The 27,734-nt window shown below is 42.3% G+C and overlaps 1 protein-coding gene across 1 annotated transcript in view; it reads left to right on the plus strand.

Annotated features, from left to right (window-relative positions):
• The window catches only part of SLC1A4 (solute carrier family 1 member 4), a 68,694-nt gene that overhangs the window by 18,753 nt on the left and 22,207 nt on the right, over positions 1 to 27,734 (plus strand). The window contains exons 2-3 of the mRNA XM_082249753.1: positions 17,650 to 17,692; positions 26,690 to 26,752. Coding sequence (XP_082105879.1) covers positions 17,650 to 17,692; positions 26,690 to 26,752 — 106 coding nt within the window. The remainder of the gene's footprint in view (positions 1 to 17,649; positions 17,693 to 26,689; positions 26,753 to 27,734) is intronic.

Below are 27,734 nucleotides of genomic sequence, written 5' to 3' on the forward strand. Positions count from 1 at the left end.
CGATACACTATGCTATATGCAGATGGAAAGTTACTAATTGTGCATGGTTCATATAAAACAAGAGGGGAACTATGAAAATACATTAAAATACAGATTATTCACACACCAGAAACTGTCTAACGGAAACGCAATACTAGTGATTATCATGAAAATACATAATCATAAACACAAGACTAAAGCTAATACTAATTTATAAGATGGTATAGATGACTCACAGAATGGTGTTATAAATTAGCTTTATACATCTTTAATTCTACTTACACCTAACAATGTACCGTTGAAAATCATGAAAATTATGTGTGACATATGGATGTTGTATATACACATCCTTCTCTCATCTTCCTTCTAATTTTGTTTTTTTATTTTTATTTCTATTTTTATTTTTATTTTCACATTTATTTTTATTTTTTTATTTTTATTTTCATTTTCTTTCATTTTCACTTTTATTATTTTTATATTTATATTTATTTTTATTTTATTTCTATTCTTATTTTTCATTATCATTATTTATAGTTATGTTCATTTATTATTTTCTTTCAGCCTACAGCTTTATGCCCTTACCTCTGTACAGGCTTTCTGTTTAAAAGCTGTAGTAAATGTAAATGAAGTATAAGAGCTCTCACCAGCACCCTCACAGTTCATTGAGAACTATAAGCCGTCTGCTGCAGTGGCCTTCAGATGGGACTTCATAGATTCACAGATTCCTGTGAATGAGTGATGTGGCTGTGTGGGTGGAGCCTCACATAGCCATGCTGTTTTTGAATTGTGACAGTGGCCGAAGGGAAAAGAGAACCCCTGCCTGTATGACAGGGGGTGGGATCAGGGGGTGCGGGCAGGTGCTGTATAGTAACTTGTTACATGTTTACTCCCAAAATACGGGTGTAACATATTACTAAAAGTAAACTTAGCCTTTAAACTGCAAATGCTTTGGCAGTCATAAAGTGTATAAAGTATAAAAAAGAAGCCGGCAAATAGGAACAGTGAGGTGGGTGGTAAGGGACTAAGGGGTCAAGTTAATTGATGGCTAATAAAATGCAGTAAAATAACGCTTGCAGCAAATCGGTTGTAAAAGTGCCCCCCTGCCCCAAAGCACCCACCCCCCATGTTAACAGCATGTGGCCTGGTATGGTTCAGGAGGGGGGGGGGGGGGCACTCGCTCATTCCCCTCCTTTCCTGACCTGCCGGGCTGCAAGCTCAGATAAAGGTCTTTGGGGGGGACCATGCCAAAAAAAAAAAAAAACGGCGTGGGGTTCCCCTAAAATCCATCCCAGTACATGAAGGAACTAGTATGCATGGCAGCTGACAGCTGAGGAGTCGTCTGTTTTTGAGGACGCTGTCATCTGTTTCCCGGCCCGCTCCTTAGCAACCAGCGGTTGAGGGGGGAACCCCACGCTGTTTTTTGACAAATATTGCATGTGAGATCACCAGCAAAACCCTGGTGATAAATGGCGCAAGTTTTTTTACTCTCTAGTCCATTTGTGAATTGGACTTAAGAGCTTACCGCACGGTTTTAAACGATATTTACTGGCACATTTTTTATTTTGCGGAAAATAATGCATAATTTTTTTTTTGATAAATTGGACTTAATTTACCACATACAATAATTGATGCAAATGAGCCATGTGTTATCGCATGCGGTAAACCTTAATGAATTGACCCCTAAGTAAGGGTCCATTCCCACCATACCGCACATAAGAACTCACTGCAATGATTTTAAGATGCATGAGCATCTATGTGCATTAACATGGGTTTTCATGCTCGTTGCTTTGGTTTTGAAGCCTTTTAATGTCATCTGTTGTCTAGCATTTTCCAGTAATTTTTATTTCCCTTTTCCCTCAGTTCCTATGCACGCATTAACATGCATTGCAGTAAAATGCATACATGCTACAACGCAACTCACTGGAATGTACAGAACAGCAATTTTGCACAACCTTCGTTGATCGGATGCGGGAAAAAACAGGTCACTGCACATGATGTGAACGGGCCTTAAGAATAATCTGTTGATTTGCATTCCAACATGCACACCAAAATGTAGAGGTGTGAATGGGACCTAAGGCTTCTAACTGGCTATGTAGGAGTATCAGCATTATCCTACGGTTGGGGGTTCAAAGATCCAACAGGAAAAGGAGACTGATAGAATACATAATAGTACATTTTCCCTTTACTCCAAAACCTTTCAGTTTAAATTACATATTGCATACACTTAGATGCACGACCAAGGCCTAACCCTATTTTATTGATTTGAAGCATACTGTATTGTACTTGTCCACTTGAATAATAAACAATTGAAAAAAGAGAAGAATGCGGACAAAACGGTCCAGTTTCATTCAGCCTTCCAGTCCTACTTCAAATTATTACTCCACCTCCTTCTGGGAGTAACGGTGGGGGGGGGGGGGGTATGCATGTTTTTTTTTTCTTAGGCAAAACTTTAGGCAGACGCCCCACCACACTTCTGCACATAAACAGTAGACCTCAAAGCAGAACTTCACCCAAAAGGAGAGATTCCACTTGTTTGCATCCTCCCCCCCCCCCCCACTGCCATTTGGCACTTTTTGGGGGAGAGGGAAGTGGGTACCTGGTTTTGACAGGTACCTACTCCCACTTCTGGTAAGAGGGCTGTGGCGATCTCAGCGGAAGTTTGGCCCCCCTCCTCCCCTCCTTCCCCACAGCATTCTGGGAAATATCAGAGATCCAAGAAGACTGCGGGGCCATTCACAAAGCACAGTGCAGCTCGCACATGCACAGTAGGAAACCGGCTGTGAAACAAGTGAATACAACAGAGCATAGATGTGCACAGCCTATTGCATTATAGTGTGCACCTCAAAGATCAAACACATTAGCCTTTCTCTGCAGCCTTAGCTGCACTAGACAGTGAATAAATGATAAGTGCTCTGGGCTGAGCAGCTTCCTATTTATTCAAACACTGAAGCATAGTAAACAGAGCCAGTAAAGTACATATTGATAAGCCCCTTCCCTCACTCTCCATCCTGAAATATCCCCCACAGCAGCTGAGGGGAGAGGAGAGGAGGAAAGCCAGCAGCACTGTGGTTGGGGGGGCAACAAGGGGGAAGCCTGGGCAGTAGGGGGAATCGGCACAACAGTGAGTGACTAAGGCACACCTACACAACAGAGATTAGGAAAAACTAGGACAAGCAGTAGAAGCAATATGTTTATAAAATATTAATAATTAAATTATGATTTAATTAAAAGGTGACATTTGAAAACACCTCTGGCAAATGTACAATTTGTTCGGAGGTATTTTCTAATGGCACCTTTTAAAGAAATTGCATAAAATCCCGTCACAGTCACCTTTAATGCTCAGTGTGAATTTAAATATGGAGTCAAATATAAGAGAGAAAGAGAAAGCAAAGGACTCGGTACTTCTTTTTTTATTTGGTGTTAGTATGCTTTTGCATTTTGGGGAATGAAATGATGGAATAAGGGCAAACCCTGCTAATTATAACTTTCTTGGGTGACTCTACACTGCTTTTTAACCAAGTGATACTCAGACTGTTTGAATGGGTTTAGTGGGGTTAGATCCAGAGTTGTTGATGCTATAACCAATATGAAGACCAGTAAAATTTTGGTAAACAGGTAAACCTATTCAGGATGATGTTATTTAATATTTGAGTTACCCAATCAAGTGAACCTATACATGCAAGATATTATGCCTGCAACCTGTATTGTTATATTATCATGATAGGAATTTGTAATGAATAACTGGTATGTGTGTCTTTAAATATAGGAAATGTAATGGGAGTCCTATTTTAAATTGGTGCACAGTGTAGTACAGACTAAGAACTGAGAAAGAGCCAGGCTAGAAACGGAGAGCCTTTCAAAGAACGGGAACTTTGCCAGATGCCCCGAGTTTCAGCTCTTTGTTCTCTAGAAAGCACACTGCTACTGTATGAATAGACTTCCAAAATACGGCTGCTGAATGCTGAGAGTTTTACTGCACCAAAGAAAGCAGTACACTTCTGACACAGAACAAATGAAGGAGACATTATTCCCTAAAGAGAATATTCTGAACAGAACAAAAACATACCACCCGAATGTTCTGTTTTCTCGACTTATCTTATGGACCATGGGCTTCTTGTCAGCAATTCTTTATTGTATTCTAGTTATTTTGCTTACATGACAATATACATTTATAAAACACTCCTTGCATCCAGAAATTTCAACCTACTAGTAAAATTTCTAAATGCATTGATTTACATGGAGTTAAGCCAAGACGTGGATAAAGTAGGTTAGCACCGCCATTATAGATTGTGCTAAGGCTTAAAAAAAGGAGGAACACTGTTAATTCATCAAACAGAGTTTCCCATAGCCATTACATTTCTTAATTATAAGTATTATCAGCATTTAACCTCCATTAATATATTTTAAAAAAATGTAATTGGATGCTTTCGCTGGGAACACCCAAACTGTTTTCACTAATGTTTCCAATGGGCATTTTCGTAACTTAGGACCACGTTTGTATTGGGCTAAAAACTGTAAAACTTTTGTCTTCTACTCAGTGATTGGTTATTTTGGGCAAATACATTCAATTTCATTAATTAGAAGGGACATACTGTATTTGTAGGCTTAAGAGGAGCCAGAAGCACCCTTGTAGGGGGTCCCTGGACTTGAAGAATATTGAGTAGCACGTGGATGACCATTGTGATACATTCTAAGCTCTGAGTGGATGTTGAGCCAATCCTACAAAGTATTATGTAGAAGCAGTGTGGGGTCTTCTCTGCCTGTAACTGGTGCTGAATTATTATTAATGGTAGACCATTTGTCTTCAAGTTGAGGTTTGCTTTACAAAAAAAATGTAAAATCAATAATAGGAGGCAGTAACAAACAAGCAATCTATACTGTGTCTGTAGATTAGTTGCTGTTCAGTGTTGACTTGGATAGGGGACATCTGTAAGGAAGGCTCTAGTGTTTGTGTGGCCTGGCACAGAGCAATGCTGTCATCTCAGTTCAAAATAATAAAAAGCTCAGGTGGATTTTATGCAACACAAACTACCTTCCTTGTAAAAAAAAGAAAAAAAAAAAGTTTGCTCTTCAGCACGAACAAGTATCTTCCCCAGGAAAAGTGTCAGCTTCCTAGTCTGATAACATTTTGGGGCTGCAAATTAAGCACCCAATGACCATGCTATTATGGTAAATGGCAAGATCTAAAACAGTTGAAGAGAAAAACTAATGCTGTACCCCGTATAAAGGGGTTTGAGGTGATAATTTGGATCAGTACTGTTAACCACCCTGTTGTTCAGAAAGCTCTTGCCAAGGTTCAGAACCTTTGCTTTAATTTTTGGAATTAAAGTGATTGTAAATGATCCCCCTAGTAAAACAACCCATTCAGTTAAAAATAGAATGAAAGGCAAAACATTTTTTGTATATATATATATATATATGAAAATACATTATGAATATCTTTTTTCCATTTTTTTATAAGTGATCACATTCCCTCTGTTCTCAGCTGCATAAGAGCTGGAGGGGAGGAGAAGCAGCAGCTCACTGAGCTTGCCAGTGAATGGCTGTGCAGCTGGGGCGTGTCAGGACAAGACTTATTATTGGAGGAGAGCACGCTGAGTTCCCAGAATAGCTAGAGAATTGACCACGTTGGGCTCTCCTGCTTAGTGTAGTCAGTATTCAATTAACCGCTTGCCGACTGCCGCATGACTATTTACTGCGGCGGTCAGCCCCCTCACAGGCAAAGCGACGTAGGACTACGTCACTAGCCTGTGAGGCTCTAGGGAGTGAGCGCTTCTGTGCGGTCACAGACCCCCCCCCCGTGCGTGTGCCCGGCGGATCCAATGTCCGCCGGGCACTCGCGATCGTCCGTTACACCGGAAGAAAGGCCGGCGGCTAATGTAAACAAAGCCACCTGTCATTCTTCCCTGTGTAAGAATGGAGATCACACGGTTCTACTATGTAGGACCATTGATCTCTGTTCTTACACTAGTAGCCACAGCCAATCACAGTTAGAAACACGCCCCTAGGGACACACTTAACCCCTCCCTCTCCAATAAAGTTAACTCCTTCACTGCCAGTGTAATTTTTACAGTAACAGTGCATATGTATAGCACTGATTTCTGCAGTAATGTCACTGGTAACCCCAAAAGTGTCAAAAATGTCAGTCAAGGGTCCGATCTGTCCGCCGCAATCTCACAGTCCCGCAAAAAAAATCGCAGATCGCCGCCATTACTCGTTAAAAAAAAATGACAAAAATCTTTCCCTTAGTTAGTAAACGCAATAACTTTTGCGCAAACCAATCAAAATATGCTTTTTGCGATTTTTTTTACCAAACATAGGTAGCATAAAACAAATTGGCCTAAAATGTTAAAGAATTTAGATTTTTACATTTTTTTGGGGAATTTCATATAAAAAAATGTGAAAAATATTGTTATTTTTGCAAAATTTACGCTCTTTTTTTGTTTATAGCGCATGATCAAAAAATTGCACAGGTGATCAAATACCACCAAAAGAAAGCTCTGTTTGTGGGAAAAAAGGACATCAAATTTGTTTAGGTACAGCGTCGCACGACCACGCAATTGTCCGTTAAAGTCACGCAGTGCCGAATTGCAAAATAGGCCCTGGTCAGGAAGGGGGTAAAATCTTACGGGGCTTAAGTGGTTAAAAAGCAGAGGGACTGGCAGGAAAATCAGGATACTTTCTCATACAAGGACATGGCACAGCAGGTACATATCAGGAATATGAAATGTAACAAACACTTTAGGTAGATCCTGAATTTACAAACAGAATTATCACTTAGCTATGGAATGGTTATGTTATTCCATGAAATGTGCATTTACTGTTTGAAAGTCCTAAAGTGGTTGTAAAAGCTCCAGGATGTTTACCTTTAGGGCTGGTGGGACTGCGTGGAGCAGCTATTCAAGCGCAGTTCCACTGCATGGACAAGGCAAAATGCCTTGTCTGCTATGTGCACGGTTCACACCACTGCGTTGCGGTGGTGCGTGGGCATGTTGGGCTGAAAGAAAGCACTTTATGCAGTAATTTTTTTCAGCACAGTGCAGTGCAAGGCAAGCCACTGCCTTGCACTGCACAGCCAGCAATTAAACTTTTTTTTTTTTTTTTGAAAATCTTTTTATTGAAATATAAACATAGAAAAACAGTTAAACAAACAATGGTGCAAAGGCTCAGACGGGAGCCGAGAATACCAGGCATGTAGGCATGTAAGGCATAGTACCCGCGCAGGGGTCCAATATAAAGCACAGTAGATATATCATCACACAGGCCTTGAGAAGAAGGCATATATAAACAAACTACATATCATAAAGCTAGTGCAAAGGGCCCCACGAGACCCACCCAAGTGGCCATGTAGGAGACCTGAAAAGGCCCCCCCACTCCGGGGAGCATCGAGACCCACGGACTAGGAACCGCAAACAGAGTGGAGCCGTATGGCACAGGTCTCCTCAATCACTACCAGCTGTGGCGGAGTCCGCCAACCACCTGGACCATACTCTGTCAAACTTTTTGGGACACCCCCTGTGGGCATATGTGTCTTTGTAGAGGGGAAGAACTGAGTTCACCAGAACTCGCCAGTGGTGTACCGTGGGTGGGGAGCGTTGACGCCAATGAAGTGCAATGGATTTTCTGGCATAAAAGAGTAAGAGACCGAGCAACGTCCGGTCCGCCACCCGGGTCACCAAGTCATCGAGCAGCCCCAAAAGACAAATCCTCGGGGAGGGATCTAGCGATACAGAGGAGATGCGATTGATCATATGGAGCACCCCGGACCAGAAGGCAGAAAGGTGAGGGCAGGTCCAGAAAATATGGAGGAAATCCCCCGGGACCTGGCCACACCGCCAGCACTCCGGAGAGTGGGAAGCGTGAATTTTATGCATCCGGTGCGGGGTGAGATAGGCCCTGTGGGCAATTTTGAATTGGATAAGCCTATCACGGAGAGAAACTAGCACTTGAAACGGTTGTTCCCACATGTTAACCCAGTCCTCCTGGTCCAAGTCCGGAACATCCCTGGTCCAACGAGCAAGGAGACCAGTGAGCTCCGGAGAATGGACCCGAAGGAGATGTGTATAAAGGGTCGACACCGCCTTCTCCGAGCAATCGTACCTCAAAACCCTCTCCAGGTCCGATTGGACCATCTGAGAACTGCCGGACGGAAACTGGGACCTGAAGGCATGGGAGAGTTGTAGGTATCTGAAAACCAGCGACGAAGGGACCTGGAACCTATCTGTAAAGAAACTAAAGGGGGGAAAGGAGAGATCCGAGGAGATATCCGAAATCCTTTTAACATTGTGCAGCGTCCAGACCACCGGGTCTGGGAGGGAGTAAAGATGAGACAGGGTGGGGTTGTGCCACAACGGCGCATTTGGGGAGACGGCAGCGTCCGGATAGCCCTCAAGCTGCAAGCCAGTGTTCCAGGCCCGCATAACCGCGGTCATGGAAGACGTGGGCCCGTGGGGGGCTTTAGGTCCCCTAAAAAGCAAATGTGAGAGAGCTTCCACTGATCCGAGCACCGCCGCCTCCACCGCCGTCGCCGAGTTATGGAGGTCCGGATTGAGCCACCAAACAGCCGAGACTAGCTGGGACGCCAGGAAATACTTGTGGCAGTCAGGGAATGCAAGTCCCCCCTGGGAGAGGGGGCGCATCAGGGTGGACAGTTTATATCTCGGGGGGCGAGGCCCCCATAGAAAAGAGGAGAACAATTTGTTCAGGGAATGGAAGAAGGACTTCGGTATCCACCTGGGAGAGTGGCGGAAGAGATAAGTGAGCTTAGGTAGCACCTTCATTTTAATCAGATTGACCCTCCCCAGGAGGAAAAGGGGCAGATTCTCCCATGCCTTCAGTTTAGCCCTGATCGCCACCACCACCGGGTCCAGATTAAGAGCAATAAAATTCGCCACATCACTAGAGATGCGCACCCCCAAATAGACCAGCTCCTCCACCCACTCCAATGGAATGTCAGCCGGTGCCGAGGAGCGGGCCCCCTGGTCGATCGCCAACAGTTGCGATTTGGTCCAGTTGACCCTCAACCCCGTCACCCGTGCGAACTCCTCCAAGACATGCAGCGCCCCCTTGAGCGAAGAGTCGGCGTCGTTAAGGAATAACAGGAGGTCGTCGGCGTACAAGGCCACCCTCTCCTCCAGCCCGGCAATCCGCAGACCCCGAATCAGCGGGGAAATATGGAGTGCCTCGGCGATGGCAAACAAGGCCGGGGAGAGAGGGCAGCCCTGCCGCGTACCCCGAGACAGGGTAAACCAGGACGACACCTGTCCACCCAAACGTATGGCCGCCCTTGGCGAACTATAAATGATTTTCAACCATTCAATAAAGAGCAGAGGGAACCCCATCTCCGAAGAGTCTCCCACAAAAAGGGCCACTCAACGGAGTCGAAGGCTTTTTCAATATCCAAGGAGGCCACCACCCTCGTGCCCACATTGATATGGCGTGCCTGAATGTTAGTGTAAAGTCTGCGTAGATTCACGTCCGTGGACCTGTTGGGCATAAAGCCGGTTTGGTCCTGATCGACCACCGAGGGTAACATGGGCTGGAGTCTGGTGGCCAACAACTTAGTCAGGATTTTCAGGTCAGTATTAAGCAACGCAATAGGTCTGTAGGAGGCGCACAATTTGGGGTCCTTAGGGGGTTTATAAATGAGGATGATATGCGCCTCCGCCATCGAAGGAGGGAGGGATCCCTCCGCAAGGCACCTGGAGAATGTCTCGGCCAGCAGAGGAGCCAAAAGTCCGGAGTGGGCCTTATAGAAATCCACAGGAAGACCGTCTGGACCCAGGGCCCTGCCACCCGGGATGGTCGAGAGGATAGCTGCAACCTCCGCCGGGGTGATGGGCCTCACCAGCCATTGTCGCTCACTGTCAGAGAGCCAGCCCAGGGCCACCGGATCCAGAAGGGGGTACAAGTCTGTCGGCCTAAAGTCCGGGGGGAGGGTAGTAGAGTATAGGCAACTGTAGTATGAGCAAAAGGCCTCCAAGATGTCCTCTGGGGTGGCCAAGGCCTCCCCCGTGGGAGCAGTGATCTCAGGGATCACTGTCAAGGGCGCATCATGTTAGGAAATAAGAGCCAAAAACCGACCATTCCTATCCCCCTGTTAAAACACGGTCTGGCGGGCGCCATGCATGGATAACCTGGTGACCTCCGACATGTGTAAATGGAGGTCCCTCTTCACCGCCTGCAAGGCTTCGAAGTTGGAGACTGAGGGGTCCGAGCCATAAGTAGACGAGGCCCCCTCCACCTCCCCCTCCAGCCGGGTCAGCTCAGAGGCCTGGCGCCTCTTCAGCAATTAAACTTTATGTGTGACATCTCAATAAAGTTTGTTTAAAAAGAAAAAGGAAACCGTGTGATCTGCCAAGAACAGTGCATGATGGTGTGAACGAGCCTAAACACATTCTTTACATTAACTTAAAAACCTTTTATGTGCAGCTCCCCCTACATACTTAACTGAGCTTGATCTTGTTCCAGAGCTGTGTCCTAGAATAGCGGCACTGCTCTCTCTCTCCCACCTCACTGGACTTAGCAGGAGTCATTGGCTCCTGCTGCTGACAATCAAATCCAGTGATGAAGGGGGTGGGGCCGAGTAGCAAATTGTGTGTCAGTAGTGCAGCTCAGGATCGAGCCTTCATGCGTGCCACCATAGGAAACGGCTTTCTATTGTGGCACACAGAGAACTGGAGGAGCCAGGAGCTCCAGACCCCAGAAAAGAAGGATCCGCTCTGTGAAAAACCATTGCAGAGAAGGCAAATATGACATATTTGTTATTTAAAAAAAAAAAGAAAAGAAAAAGAAGGCCTGTAAATACGAACCTTTAGAGCCCATTCACACTAGCGCGACTTGTGAGGCAACTTGTGTCGCCCCAGGTCGCCCCAGGTCGCTTGACATAACAAAAGCAATGTTAATCAATCAGTGCTGTCTTAATTGGCACTACTGAAGTCGCTCCGACTTCAGAAAAGGGTCCTGTACTACTTTGAGGCGAACTGTGATCCGACTTGTCCCATATACTTCAATGGGAGTCGCCTCCTTATCTTAATTGAAGCGACTTGTTATCAGACTTTCCAGGAAGAAGAAAGAGATTAGCCAGGCATTCCCCACATTGCAGCCATGCCTATATGGTATATATATATATGTATATATATATATATATATATATGATATATATATATTATATATATATAATATATTTTATATATATATATATATATATATATATATATATATATATATATATATATATATATATATATGTAATGGTATATATATATTCCATTATCTCTGCTTGGTCTGTGTGAGTGGCACTGGTGGACACAGATAAGTGGCACTGGTGGACACTGATTCATGGCACTGATACGTGGCACTGATTCGTGGCACTGGTGGACACTGATTCGTGGCACTGGTGGACACTGATTCGTGGCACTGATACGTGGCACTGATACGTGGCACTGGTGGACACTGATTCGTGCCACTGATATGTGGCATTGGTGGACACTGATTCGTGGCACTGATATGTGGCACTGATACGTGACAATGGTGGACACTGATACGTGGCACTGATATGTGGCACTGATACGTGGCACTGGTGGACACTGATTCGTGGCACTGATATGTGGCACTGGTGGACACTGATACGTGGCACTGGTGGGCAGTGGCACTGGTGGACACATACGTGGCACTGGTGGGCAGTGGCACTGGTGGACACTGATACGTGGCACTGGTGGGCAATGAGGAAATGAGTAAAAAAAAAACAGAAAAGGGGAATTAGGTCACAACACATCATATTCTGATTGGCCAAACACAAAGTCATCTGTCATATAAGTCACGCAAAATAATTCACAAGTCGCGGTAAAGTCGCGGTAAAATCGCTGTAAAGTCGCGGTAAAAAGTCGCTCCGACATGGGGCGACTTTATGGTCGCGGCAGTGTGAACCGGCACTTACAATCAATTTCATTTTACACAATTTGTTCTTATTTTTGCCACTAGCAAAGTTGTCTTCTTTTCCTGCTTTTCTCAATAGACTCCTTGTTTAAAATGTTACTAAACCCTTGTTTTTGTTTACATTAAAATACAAACATGGTATACTTACCTGCTCTGTGCAATGGCTTTGCACAGAGCAGCCCGGATCCTCTTCTTCTCAGGCCCCATGGTGGTGCCCCTGGCCCCTCCCTCCTGCTGGGTGCCCCAACACTAAGCAGCTTGTTCTGAGGGCACCCAAGCAAGCGTGCTCCTGAGCCACGGCTCTGTTCCCATTCACACGCAGAGCCACAGCTCAGCCTCTGCCCCCTCTATCACCTGATTGGCTGACTGGCTGTGATTGACAGTAAAAAAGCCAATAAGGAGTGCGAGTCTCCAGAGAGATGGGGTTCTCATGGACATTGCTGGATTAAGAGGAGACTCAGGTAGGTATTAGGGGGGCTGGGGGGCTGCTGCACACAGAAGGTTTATTACCACTTTAAGCGCACAATTATTGCCAGCCAGAAGCTAGTAATATGTTAAGGAGTAATAACCTTTATGATCATCTTCCTAAACCAACTTTTACCATAAAAGAAACCTAAAGAAGTGATAATATAATTACATTTAACAATTTTGCTGATCTGTGTATGATGTTGTGAAAGAAAGTATTTTGTATGTAAAAATAAAAATGAAATAATACAAGGGTATTAAAAATGCTGCATGTGTTACGCTTTGGTGATTTTAGCCTTGATGACACCAGGCTTCCTAATACCATAGTATATCAGTCCTGAATTCTTTCTTCATAACCTTTTACCCCATTTGGTAAAGATGTCTTCTTACATTTGCACTGTTGAACCTGATGAAAGGGTATTTGTCAGAGATTATCATTTTGGGTCAGATTGCCCTGAGCTGCAGCTTGATTAAACATGATCCAAAATACAAATACTGATCATTCTGATGTGTGCTCCGTCATATTTACACAGACATTTACCAGACAAGACACATTTATTAAAGTCTATTGTTAGAGAAAAAGTGATTTTTATCTACTGAATTGGACACAGTTCACCATGTCATGCAAGAGAGGGTTCATGTGTGAGGGCACTGCTGTGTGGCTGTGTCCTACTGTACTCTGTTCTGTTTTCCATTAGGTGAACAAGGTTTAGCTGGCACTTTTTTCCATAGGGATGAATTAACTAAATTATAGTACATGAAACATGGGGACTCAGAATCTATACATATAAGAGCTGTAAAGTATATTTGCTCTTTCAAAGTCAAATTTGAGAAAATGTTTGTTATGTTTTCCGATTCATACAGCATTTTTTTATATTTCCCACCTTTTAGATTTTTTTCTTAGGAGGTGGTGTCATGGCTGACAATTTTTTGAACAATGTTAGAATGAGTCTGTCCCAGGTCTGTCCTCATTAACATACAATGCAAGCAGCCCAGTTTACAAACCTTTGACCCTTTGTTAAAACAGTGTTCTAGTTACAATTGATAATGAAGATCTACCTTTACAGTACAGACGGGGTTAATTAAAGCAAACACAGATGCACAGCCTCCTCATACACAAAGAACACTAATTAGCATTTTTTCACGCTAGAGGGTCCAGAACAGAACCATTTTTTAAAGCGGACCTTCAGTCATTTTTTCATCTTTCCATCTATTAAATCCTCTGCCCTTTTTGTTTTAACTTTGGATAGTAAAACATTTTTTTTTTTCTGCCAGTAAATACCTTATACACTTCCTCTTTCTTGTCTAGTAAAAATCCTAGGCCAGTGATGGCGAACCTTGGACCCCAGATGTTTTGGAACTACATTTCCCATGATGCTCATGCACTCTGCAGTGTAGTTGAGCATCATGAGAAATGTAGTTCAACACATCTGGGGTGCCAAGGTTCCCCATTACCGGCCTAGGCAATGGCATCCTGCACAGCTCTCTCTCTCTCACTCTTGTGAGAGTTTGCCAGAAAGGGAGGGAGGGATGAGTCATAGGTAAGCCAATGAGAGCTGCAAAGCTGGAGGAGGCTGGATGAGGGCAGCAATAACAGCAGAGTTCAGAGATCCATGAGGAGAAATGTGCAGGCAAGCAGTGGTGTGAGTGTGTGTGTGTGTGTGTGTGTGTGTGTGTGTGTGTGTGCCTCTGTGTGTTTGTGTAAATCCAGAAAGTGAACTGGCAGTAGCTTCAGCTGCCCACAGTTAAAATGGCTGTAGCCAGACTTAGTGGAGGGAGATTTCTACAGCATATTTGGAAAGTACAGAATCACAATATATATAAAATATTATGCAATGTGGTTGGAGGGAAGCTACAGAAGGGCAAATATGTTTTTATTACAAATAATATGAGCAGACTGCAGTTCCTCTTTAAGTTATGCTATGGGAATGGGGATACATAACAAACATTAAGTAGATGTTCTCTCAAAATTGGCTGCAAAAGTGGAAATCCACTTTAAAGGAAATCTTTTCATTGAAAAATATAGGACTGTTTTAGTTGACTTTCTTTGGAAAATACTAAGCACTTGTCTGTCTCCGGCTTCAATACATTCCAAGTCACTAATCCAGAGCAAGCATGGAGCTAATTAATTAGGTGCACAACGAGAACTGCTGAAATACATACTTAAGCCTGGTACACACTATTAGTTTTTTTCCATTCAACCCAGTGGGTTGAACGAAGTAAAAACCTGCCAGCTCCGATCAGAGCCACTGTACTCACTATACGAAGAAAGTACAGTGATCTCCCCCTCTGAGCTGTTGTGTTCTGACAGGGGGGTAGATATTGGCATTGCCATTGGCTGAGAGCGCTGACCGAGAGTCGGTAGGCTGCTGGTTTTCCAGCATGCTCAGCCAACTTCTGTCAGATAGACCAACATGCACACAGGCCGAATAATAATAATAATAATTACAAGTCGCGCTAAAAATGATCAAACATTGATTGAAATGTGTCAAACAGTAAATTGATAGTCCATAGAGTCCATAGAGACCAGATAATGTAGACGTGACTAAGGGGTACCCGTGTAGATGGAAGGCTTACCAGAATTCAATAAAAATCGTGCCAAATGAAAACAACGATTCCAAAGATTCAGCAAGGGCTATACACGATCAATCTCACATTCCAAAACGATCCCCTCAATGGTATGGTTATATGTGAAATAATAATAGGAACGCCATAGCGTAAAACCAAAAAACAAATAGAAAACAAAATAGAAGAAATAGCACTTTATAGGGATGTGAATCACCAAAAAATCCAGTGATAATAAAGTGCTAATAGAAAATAAATATATGTGATGTGAAGAAAGTGAAACATCCACCACCAGACAGACCAATAAGGTACTCCTTACCAGATGCAAAAGATGACAGGCTAAATAATAGACTAATAATATATCTAGACTCCTCCACCGATAGGAATGCAGCTTACCAGAAAACTCTAACAAAAACGCCCATAGAAAAATCCACAAAGGATCCCAAACGTGCTAGAGCTGTGTCATCACCAATCCTAAATGACCTTACCAGATGATGGTATATGGTAGGCAGATAACGATGGCTGGCGTTTGCAGAGGATTGAGGACCAGATTTCATATGACAGCAAATGGAGGCTCAGGATGATGTGGACAGAATCCAGCCATAGAATAAAAGAAGGGGCGCCAATAGCATAAAATCCCACAAATTTATTAAGATAAAAAGAATCACACTTACAGTAAAAAGATGAACAATCGGCAAGGGAGAGGAATGATAGCCGCCGGCCGGACGGCTTTGCTCGCCCGTACTTCCTGGACGCTAGTGAGGGTGACGTCAGCACGCCGTGACCCGACGCTTTTCGTCAGAGATGACGTTATCAAAGGTTATTGGCATTGCCATTGGCTGAGAGTGCTGACTGAGAGTCGGTAGGCTGCTGGTTTTCCAGCATGCTCAGCCAACTTCTTTGAGATAGACCAACATGCACACAGGCCGAATGTCGGTTTTTTTTTTAACCGAAAAATGTCTCCCGACATTCGGCCCGTGTGTACCCGGCTTTATTCAGGTTCAGTAACATAAACAAAGTCTGTGGATAAGCATGATAAGAATCTAACAGAAATAAAAAGTGGCAGCTTCTAACAGTACAGGTGTATCCAAAGGCCCAATTTTTATTTTGACATTTTTTAATAGTAGTGAGTGGTGAGGAGTTAGAGCTATTTTTTGTGTTCTGTGTCCCCATTATGGAGATTCACTCTCTTCCCTAAGGAAGCTGTCCTTCCCTTTGGATAGATTTACTTTCACTTCCTGTTGTGTCTACAGTAGAGGAAGTGAAGAAAAATCTTCTCAATGGGACATTGTAAAGGGACTATACAATAGCATTTTAAACAAAAGGGGGCTGCCAATGCCCCAGTTATTTTAACAGCAGTCAGGCTTCCACTAAAAATCCCGTGAACAGCAGACAAATGGTGGAATCAACAGGTAATTTTATTGGAATGCAAATAAGAGAAAAAAGATGGTATCATTAAATGTGCATTGTTCTTCACTTATGTTGATTACATATTAGCCTGGAGATGATGTGCTTCAGCATTGATTGCAGTGATATCAAGATAGACAGATGACAACGGTAACAACGGGCCTGTTCTCAACCTCCTACTCCTGGGTCATTCCTCCTATCCACCAACCTGAATCCAACTGCTATTGAATCCTCTGACAAATGTTGAAATGTATTATTAAAGTAATGTTTGTAACCTTTTGCAAGCATATCAAGGCACTTTAATGTTTCTGTGATCAAATAAGGTCAAAGTAACGAAGAAGAACCCAAAATAACTGCATGGAAAGGTTTTGGTCTGGCTGTTGTCCTATATAAATAAAATGTAGCTCTTGGCAAAAATGTTCTTGTTTTGGATAGAATGGGGAAATGTAGACCCTCTTTCAAGCTTTTATTGATGTCTCTGTCTACTCTACCTGTATTGGTGACCAAGGTTACCGAGAAGAAAGTGAAGGGAAATCCAACATTTTTGAGTTGTCCCCAGAACAAGAGGTGAGGGGTCACAAATGTCCAATCATATTTTATTACCGTTTTGTTGTTTTTGGAGAGTTGTCTTCTCCCTTCCTGTCCAAAATCCAACGAGTGAAGTGGGGACAAAGAAAAGAATAAAAGCCTTAGAAAAGATTAAACCCTTGTCTATTCCACACAAGGCATCAAAAAAGTTTCAGCTGGGCTTTAAATTTTATAAGATAAGTTATGGTTTACACATTACTTCAGCCTGCGTTTACATAAATGGATATACTGATAGTTTTGGCATGCAGTTTTCACTGAAGGAAGCTCAACTTTTGTATTCTCCTATCATATGTGAGCTTTTTGGCTGAAGATCCTGAGCTTTCCTACCCTTAGGGCCATCACTGCAGCATTTGGTTTAAGGCCTAACACAGCATTCCTTCCTTCCTTCCTTCTTACATTTTCTGTCTCTATGAAGAATTCAAGAGCAAACTTGATGATCAGGTTAAATCCAATAGTGGTACCCGGGGTGGGAAAATCTTGACCTTCCTCTAACAGATCTCAAAACAGGATCCTGAAAGGTGAGCTTGGTATGGATATAAAGTAATAAATATTATATGCTAGGAGTTACAAAGATTATTATTGTTTAGGATCTTAATAGTAATAAAACTAACTGAAAAGGAGAGTTCAATTAAACTATTTTCTGACTTACATAATGTTTCACTTGGCTAAATTATATTAAAAGAAAAATGTTCCTTCTTTCATTTACAGAAACCTGATGCCTGCAAACCTTGTTTCTGCAGCCTTTAGATCGGTAAGACTCTCACGATGTGTATGATATGGCGATGTAGACCACTATGGCGATGTAGATCACCAAAACTGTAACAGATGGGATATCTACCTGTCCTCTGAACAGATATATTAAAGTAGAAATATAGGCAAAACTTTTGTTTTCATTTTGGATAGAGCAAAGGAGATTTATAACCTCTGTCAGATTTTTCTTTTTTACCATCTGTGTCCCATTGTGATGATTTCCCTACAATTCCTGTCCCATACCCAAACAGGAAGTGAGAGGAAACCCCTGCAAATTACAGCGATAGTAAACTCAATACAAGCAATCCACTTAAAGCATTATACTAGAAATGTATGCACTTCCAAACCCCAAATAATAATCTAAAGCATCATGTAATTGTTCTTACAATTTCGACAGTTTATTATTCATGTAGCCCGCTCTTTCTGAAGCCATCACCATCCTCTCGCTCCCTTCCTCACCCGAACCTCTACTCTTCTTGCACGTCAGTGTAGTAATCTCGCACATGTGCAGTAAGGTAAACAGAGAAACTGGTGAATGATCTGCAATCCCGAAGAATTACAATGTAATGCTGTGGTCAAAAGAAGAGGGTGTTGGGCACTTCCGACCAAGCCAAAGAGGAGAAACAGGGGGATTCACCGCTGTAAGAGGGATGCAGGGGATGTCTCCAAAGTCTTGTAAGGAACCGTCACAAAAGGCTGAATACTAGGCTGCGCTGGCGGGAGAAACTCAGAGGAATCCGCTAGTGAGCATGAAAAGAGAAACAGGCGCCATGTAATAAGCCATAAAATTTATTGCACAATGAATAACATAGTATCTTACACTGTGGTAAGCTTCAATCCGTATCTCAGCGAGTCCAGCTGCACGATCCGGCCGTCCACCGGCCCGGAGGTGATGTCACAGGAAGCTGGTCCGGAGGGTTGGTTACATCGGAAGCCGCGGTGAAACGCAAGCTCCCGGAAATGACGCAACGCGTTTCGGAGCATGCGCACTCGGCTCCTTTCTCAAGCGTAAAGGGCTGCCACCTAGAGTCCGGTTTAAATACGGCAGCCTTCAATCAATTCATGGTGGAAACCAGGGGAAGGGGCGGCGCAATACTCTGCGGGACCAGCTGCATAACCAACCCACTACAGGATGCGCTCATAATAGTAATGGTAATGAGACTTTTGGACTGGGGCTTTTTTCTAGTGTACAATACAACAATTATTGCAAACAAAAACACACTATTAGCATTTATAGCATATACGTTATCCAGGACGGACGCTTGTTGACATAACTAACACTTATACCATATTAACTAAAAAATAAAAATAAGAAACAAAGGGAAGGGGAAGGAGATATGTATATGCATATATATATCCACATGTAATTGTAAAAAATACACACACATATGTATATAATTTTAAAAAGGAAAAAAGGACTGAGAAAAGGAAAACAAGCTACCTCATTACACTGGTTGTAGGTTCGTGAATAAATTCACGGATTAGTACTATGTACTCACGAGGGGGGGGGGGGGGAAGAAAAGGAGGCTCGTTTTTTTGTAATCCATGGAGAGTTAAAATCTTATATCATAAAAAGCACCTCAACATATTTATAACGTAAACATGTGGGATAGCTATGATATATATAAAAGCTTATTAAATATTAAAAATAGTACATACATTTATATATGTATACACCATGTGATACATACACAAAAGGTACTGGGGGAAGGAGGGTAAAGGGAGGGGGAGGGGAAATGGAACAGAGAATAGAAATGGTTAAGAGTAAACTGACTCATAAAATCGTATTTATATCTAGCTCCTCATTCAGTCCCCTGGGCGAGAGAACGTTCAGAGCGTATATCCAGTAGGTTTCCCTACTGCACAGACGCCTGAACCTCTCAGCCTCGGAGGGACCTTTGGGAATAGCCTCAATCACCCAGACATATAGTCCCTCAGTGGATTTGTCATGGTGATGGAGGAAGTGTCTGGGGACACTATGGTGATCTTTGCCCTCCTGAATATAGCGTCGGTGCTGACCGAAGCGTGCTCTAAGAGTCCGTATGGTCCTGCCTACGTAGTGCAGGCCACACGGGCATACCAGGCAGTATACCACAAATTCCGACGAACAGGTATGGAATTCATTAATTCCATACCTGTTGCCTCCAATCACAAAATCCTTCTGTCCATGCTTCACATATTCGCATGTCAAACATTGTTTTTTACGGCACTGATACATGCCAATAACATTAAAAAAGGTTAAGGAAGGGGAAGCATGTTTTTTGGATTTTAGTTTACTAGGTGCAATTTTTGTTTTTATGTTCGGGGCCTTTCTATATGAAAAACAAGGTTTTTCAGGAAGCACTGTTTTCAAGTGAGGATCTTGGAGCTATATAAAGATATATACATCTATCCCACATGCAGTAGGCATGAGGGCTCTAGAGTTCTATCTGAGCCAGGATGATACTATCCACCCAAAACAGGCTGACTTTATCTTGCAGGCCACTTTATTTTGTCTTTCACATAATTATTTTTTGTTCAATGATGACTATTATCTACAAACTACGGGCACAGCGATGGGAGCCAACTTCGCTCCATCGTACGCTAATCTCACTATGGGACACTGGGAAACCCGATATGTGCTGAACAATAACCCGTATACTTCTCATATAGTGTTTTTCGGACGATATATTGACGATATCGTCATTATCTGGGATGGAGAGGCTGCAGAGGTTTCAACCTTTGTTTCCCATTGTAATAACAATGACATGGGACTAAGGTTCACCTCTGTGGTCGACCCTGATCATTTGGCTTTTCTTGACCTAGACCTCCATCATTGACAACCAGCACATACTAGCCAAGAATTATATAAAACCGACCGCAGGCAATTCCTTGTTGCATTACCAGAGTTGTCACCACCCTCGTTGGTTAGACAACATCCCGAAAAGCCAATTCTGTAGACTTAGACATAATTGCACTAAGACCTCAGATTATGAAATACAAGGTACAGCCCTTAAACAAAAATTCCTGGAAAAAGGGTATCCAGACACTATTGTAGAGCAGGCTTTTTCCCAATATTTAGCACCACAGAATGTGAAGCCGGAAAAAACTGGAGTTGATGGCTCACAGATGAGGTTTACAACCCAGTTTCATAACCACCATCGACAGATGGAGCAGGTGGTCAAAAAGCATTGGCCACTTCTGCTCCAAGATCCTCACTTGAAAATAGTGCTTCCTGAAAAACCTTGTTTTTCATATAGAAAGGCCCCGAACATAAAAACAAAAATTGCACCTAGTAAACTAAAATCCAAAAAACATGCTTCCCCTTCCTTAACCTTTTTTAATGTTATTGGCATGTATCAGTGCCGTAAAAAACAATGTTTGACATGCGAATATGTGAAGCATGGACAGAAGGATTTTGTGATTGGAGGCAACAGGTATGGAATTAATGAATTCCATACCTGTTCGTCGGAATTTGTGGTATACTGCCTGGTATGCCCGTGTGGCCTGCACTATGTAGGCAGGACCATACGGACTCTTAGAGCACGCTTCGGTCAGCACCGACGCTATATTCAGGAGGGCAAAGATCACCATAGAGTCCCCAGACACTTCCTCCATCACCATGACAAATCCACTGAGGGACTTTATGTCTGGGTGATTGAGGCTATTCCCAAAGGTCCCTCCGAGGCTGAGAGGTTCAGTCGTCTGTGCAGTAGGGAAACCTACTGGATATACGCTCTGAATGTTCTCTCGCCTGGGGGACTGAATGAGGAGCTAGATATAAATACGATTTTATGAGTCAGTTTACTTTTAACCATTTCTATTCTCTGTTCCATTTCCCCTCCCCCCCTTTTACCCTCCTTCCCCCAGTACCTTTTGTGTATGTATCACATGGTATATACATATATAAATGTATGTACTATTTTTAATATTTAATAGGCTTTTATATATATTATAGCTATCCCACATGTTTACGTTATAAATATGTTGAGGTGCTTTTTATGATATAAGATTTTAACTCTCCATGGATTACAAAAAAACTAGCCTCCTTTTCTTCCCCCCCCCCCCCCCCCCCTCGTGAGTACATAGTACTAATCCGTGAATTTATTCACGAACCTACAACCATTGTCATGAGGTAGCTCGTTTTCCTTTTCTCAGTCCTTTTTTCCTTTTTAAACTTATATACATATGTGTGTGTATTTTTTACAATTACATGTGGATATATATATGCATATACATATATGTATTCTTCTCCTTCCCCTTCCCTTTGTTTCTTATTTTTATTTTTTAGTTAATATGGTATAAGTGTTAGTTATGTCAACAAGCGTCCGTCCTGGATAACGTATATGCTATAAATGCTAATAGTGTGTTTTTGTTTGCAATAATTGTTGTATTGTATACTAGAAAAAAGCCCCAGTCCAAAAGTCTCATTACCATTACTATTATGAGCGCATCCTGTAGTGGGCTGGTTATGCAGCTGGTCCCGCAGAGTATTGCCCTGGTTTCCACCATGAATTGATTGAAGGCTGCCGTATTTAAACCGGACTCTAGGTGGCAGCCCTTTACGCTTGAGAAAGGAGCCGAGTGCGCATGCTCCGAAACGCGTTGCGTCATTTCCGGGAGCTTGCGTTTCACCGCGGCTTCCGATGTAACCAACCCTCCGGACCAGCTTCCTGTGACGTCACCTCCGGGCCGGTGGATGGCCGGATCGTGCAGCTGGACTCGCTGAGATACGGATTGAAGCTTACCACAGTGTAAGATACTATGTTATTCGTTGTGCAATAAATTTTATGGCTTATTACATGGCGCCTGTTTCTCTTTTCATGTAATGCTGTGGAGTAATGCTGACACAGACACGGCACGTAGCTGAATTGATTGACGTATTTGTAACAAGGAGTGGGCGATATCTTGTAAACAGTGCGCCTGTAAGAACTTTTAAAGACATCTACTAGTAAGTCTTGTTTTACTGCTTTACATGATGCTGACTTGACCTAAGGGGTTTACTACCACTTTAAGGCAAGTCTTAGGGGTCCCCCAGCTCACAAGAGTTAGTGCTCCCTTTTGAAGATTCCCCCTCTATTTCTTTTCAGGGGACAACCCAAAATGTAAGATTTTCTTTTGCTTTCACTTTCAAAGATAATGATAAACCAGATAAATAAAGAGGGTGAATCACCTTAACGAGGGCACAGACAATGCAAACTGACAGGTGTTCTAATCCCTCCGCATTCCATCCAAAACTAAAAAAAAAAGTTTTGCCTTTAGTTGTACTTTGAGTTCTGGCATTTAGCACCATGTTACTTACTAAGTAAGACAAATAAAATGCCCAGATAGCATGGATAACATGCCACAAGTTTATGGCAGTGTTGAATTGTAAGTCTGTTAACTTGCTGCACATTTTCACTGGCATGTTGTACACTTGCAGAGCACTTTAAGCACAAGTTCTTGTTGACACTTTTCCAAAGTTGCAGTGGTGAGTCGTCAGCATGAAAATTTAGTGACCCTGTGGTGGGATGACTATTGAACAACATAACTGAACCAGAACTTGCAGCAGACTTGCAGAACATTTGCAAAGAAAGTTGATCTTGAGTCATGCAATGCAGACTTGCTGCAATTGTGCAACAAACTTGTAAAGCCTGGCAAGTCTAGCAATAGCTTAGCAAGTCATTTTCAAACATGCAGCACAATTGCTTGCTATCTAGGTGAGAGCACCAGCAAGGTAGTTTATGTCCACAATACTTTTTTTTTTTGTCCTAGAACATTCATTACAGAGCCAATGCGTTTCGGTGCCCATCTTATCCGGGCTCCAAAACAAAACTGGTTTGAGCTGTTTAAATGGTTCTCCTAAAGGTTGTATCTCAGTGAACTGTGTTGCTAAACCAGCGACTGGAGAAGGTTCACAGAACCATCTACAATGTCTAGAATTTACTCAAACCCGTTTAGAGTTCTTTCTAACCCCCAAAAAATGTGTCTGATTTGTATTGAATGTTTTTTGGACAAATACAATCTATTCAAAATGAGCTTGCTGAGGCTCTCATCTTGTATTCCTTCCTGGTCATTTTTGAAACATAAACCATGTCATGGCTTTTGGTATATTTAGAAGAAAAAAATGAGGTCCTCCAAGAAGTTGGAAAATGTAGTTGTGCAACAATGAGTACTTATTATCACCCCCTTGGAAGGTGACAGGTAGCCTGTATGTCCCAAGGGAAACTTAAATCAGGGGCATTGCTTGTAATAACTGGGCCGCCAATTGCCATCCTGTAAGTGCCTACAGACACTAGATGGCCGGTCAGCAATGTATGATCTGCCTGCTGAAAATTGTTCCTTTGAAAGGTTGCTGTACAACCATTCACCATTGCAACAGGTAAATGTGCATGTTTTGACCTATGGAGGAGGGAGCGCCTCAATTGCTGGCTTCTCTTATGGAAATTTAACAGAAATTGGCAAAGAAAGTTCATTCTAGTAAATTCGTTTGTTCCAAAAAGCAAATACTGGAAAATGGTGACATAAAACCCTAGCGATATAAAATCACTGCCTGATCCCGCTGTGATGGGCTGGATCAGGGGAACGTTTACTCATGTCTGCAGGCCCTTTAAGCATGAAAATATTTCTGCATTTAACAGGTTTGCTTTTATTGGACTGGTCATTTGCAATACTTGGCTATCAATACGCTTTATCTTTGGTATCTTTTCCCTTTCCAAACACAAAAAAGAACAGAACTCAAAACAAGGGATACTGTAAATATCTTAGGAAAATATCATGGCCATTGATTTAAATCTGAAAATCATATGGTTGCTTCCCTGTTCTCCTGCAGCTAATTGCTGTGGATGATAAACATATTGTGCCCTTTTTAGAAGAAACGATAAAAAAGCTTAGTCATGCTGCTTACCAGACAAGAGATATTGAACTGAAAGGATTGCTTTCATCTCAGGGTAGAGGGGTTGTGCCATAGTGGAATAGGTTCTGTTGTTACATCTAAATCTTTAGTGCAGTGATCCATAAACTGATGGATAGAACAGAGACGAATGTTAAGACTTGGAGATTATGAGATTATTGTGGGGCCTCGCATGATTAGATAGTTTAGTAAACTATATTCTGGTACTCATATACATTATCCCATTTGACCATTGGGACTCAATTTGTAGCCCTCTAGTGGTCTTCATCAGTAAAGAAATATACTTGGTTTAAGTGTATAGGCAAAATAGAAAAAAAAAAACATATTTAGTAAATAGCTACAAAACATTCATATTTCCCATGTTTTGTCTCTTAAAAAAGCTGCAAGTATCAGGCGCATTACCCAGAAATTTAGAAATTGAGAGATTCCATGGGATTCAGCATTCTTTTTGCTCCACCATCACTATATTCCTGGAAAGAAGTACAGAAGTTATATTATACTATTACTAGTGAATGCAATGAAAAGCTGCATTCTGATTTTCTGGAAACAGCAACAAGTACCCCCGATCCCCCCATGGCTGACGAAAGGGAGGGGAATTAATGAGATTGGGGACTTGATTGCAACAGAGAGAGGCACAAGAGAAAATTTCTGCAAAAATGGTTTTACTGGCTTGATTTAGAATACTCTTTGGCTTACTCATCCCTAATAAACTCAGTCTCCACTAATAGTACCAGTTGAGGCTTCTGGGTCGTATAGGACCTGGAGGTATGGAGGATTAGAGTTTTTGTGTCTCCCTTTTAACCAACTAATAGGTGCAGAGATTACCAAGACCCATGGTGTATGGAACGCATGATTTCTTGTCTAAAATCAACTGTTTTGACCTAGTCAACCTGGACCAATAGTTTGGTCATGTTCTTCCTTAATGGATTATACTATTGTCATACTGTGACGTAATCTGGCGTGTATTTTGTAGTATTGTTAAATTGGACCTCTGTACTCATTATTTTGCCAAATAATGAATTAAAAAAAAAAGCTGTAAGTACCGAAAAATACCTAAAAATACCTAATGATCCTGCCAGAAATCCAGTGGGTTTCCAAAATCCTGTTTGAGCTGGCAATTCTGCCTCTGTTTCACTGAAATCCCAATTCGTGTTGTCAGCCCTGCCTGAGTTTTAGCATTCTACACTATAGTAGAACAGCTCCACCATGTTGTGGAGATGAAGAGAAAGAGAGCTGTTATGATGGATTCATCAGGAGAGAAATTAGGCAGAGGTGACAACGCTATTTGGGATTTTGGTGCAGCAAAGGCACTGTGTTGTCAGATTAAGGCCCCATGCACAATGGGTGTTTAGCCTTGTTACATGGGGCTCCTGCATTTAGCACTGCCAGCAGGCTTTCAAACTCCATGAGAGGCTGATAGATGCTGCTGGATGGGGCTGTGGGTGCACCTAGCTGTACTTACACTATATTACCAAGAGCATTGGGAAGCCTGCCTCTACACTCACGTGAACTTTAATGGCATCTCAATCTTACTCCACAAGGTTCAGTATTGAGTTGGCCCACCCTTTGCAGCCGCAAGCCAGACTTTCTCTCCAACATCAGTGCCTGACCTCACAAATGCGCTTCTGGAAGAATAGTCAAACATTCCCATAGACAAACTCTGAAACATTGTGGACAGCCTTTCCAGAAGAGTTGAAGCTGTTATAGCTGCAAAGGGTGGGCCAACTCAATATTGAACCATACAGACTAAGACTGGGGTGCCATTATTGTTCATGTGCTTGTAAAGGCAGGCGTCCAAATGCAATACAGGGAGCTTACTTGAATTCTGGCAGATCAACAGGTAATTTTCTGAACATGTAACAGAAAGAGAGAAAATCATGTGGAAATTTGCATGTATTGTAGTGATGAACTGAATGTTTCTAATACCACATTTTGGTGACCAGTGGTGTGTCCTGTAACCTGCAATCCCATGAATCATGGTCCATCCCAAATAAAAGGGACAACATAGGTTGTCTGATGTTCCTCTCATTACAAAAAATTTGCTGCATAAAATGTAAACATATTAAAACATATAGTCAATAACTTCTTCAGTGTGGGTGTAATGGGAATTCTTTATTCTTTTTTCAGTATGCCACAGACTATATAACCTACACAAGAAACACAACAAATGGAAACATCACCATTGAACGGGTGAGTTAATCTACCAGCAGGAGTAATTTCTATCAAAATATTATGTCAACCGTAATTAACTTAAAGAGTAACTTTTGTTGAGAAAAAAACATTCCCCTTTGGGTGATTACAAGGATTTTAAACTTTGTTGCAGATTCCTACCTTTTGTTATTCTGAAGAAATCCCTGTTCGCTCCTCTGTGCCTCTGTGTTGAGTGGGTCAATGGGAGTGGTTTCATAATTATCCATCAGCTGTGGCAGCTGCAGGGCTCTAATGAGGAAAGCTGCTGGGCCTGAAACCCTATAGATGTGTTCCTATTGGGAGTATCTCACAAAAAAATACATTTTATTTGCAGGGGATGCCAGAAATCTGACTTGTATCTTAGGCAGCTTTCTGGGAAAATTGGTTAACAAGCAGGAAATTATGTTTCTGGGGGGTGGCCAGTACACATTCTATGTACAAAACAGCTCCAGGCAGCCATATTGCATTGCATTTTCAGAAAATTGAAACAGCTACAGAATGAAAAGGAAAGGTAATTTTTAATAACATTCAATCACAATATGATTTGTGTTGCAATTGTACACGCTATACTGTTTTTTTCTTTATTTGCAGATTTTTTTCCCTACAAAAGTGGAGTTACCCTTAAACATAAGGCTATGTACAGTATATAAGATTATTAGACAAGAATTTGTCTTGGAGACATTTTTGGTGTTTTTATAGATTCCAAGAGTGGGGGCTGTCATGTTAGGGATGGCTGTGAGATTAGGAAACCTAAATAATTTTTTAACAGGCTTTTAATAGGCTACAACTCTACTTCCCCCTTCTCATTATAAATCAACCCTATTTACTCCTGTAGTTTTAACTGTTTTTGTAATTCTTGTACCCCTGTCAAACTTATGATGGAACGTTGTTGAAGCAGTAGCTTAGCTTAGTCAATAACATGCCCCTATCTGTTCACTGGTCAGTGAAGGAGAAGCACACTAAGGAGTCATCAACTGTGCTC

The sequence above is a fragment of the Pelophylax lessonae genome (assembly GCF_965119305.1).
Source record: "Pelophylax lessonae genome assembly, chromosome: 3".
Lineage (NCBI taxonomy): Eukaryota > Metazoa > Chordata > Amphibia > Anura > Ranidae > Pelophylax > Pelophylax lessonae.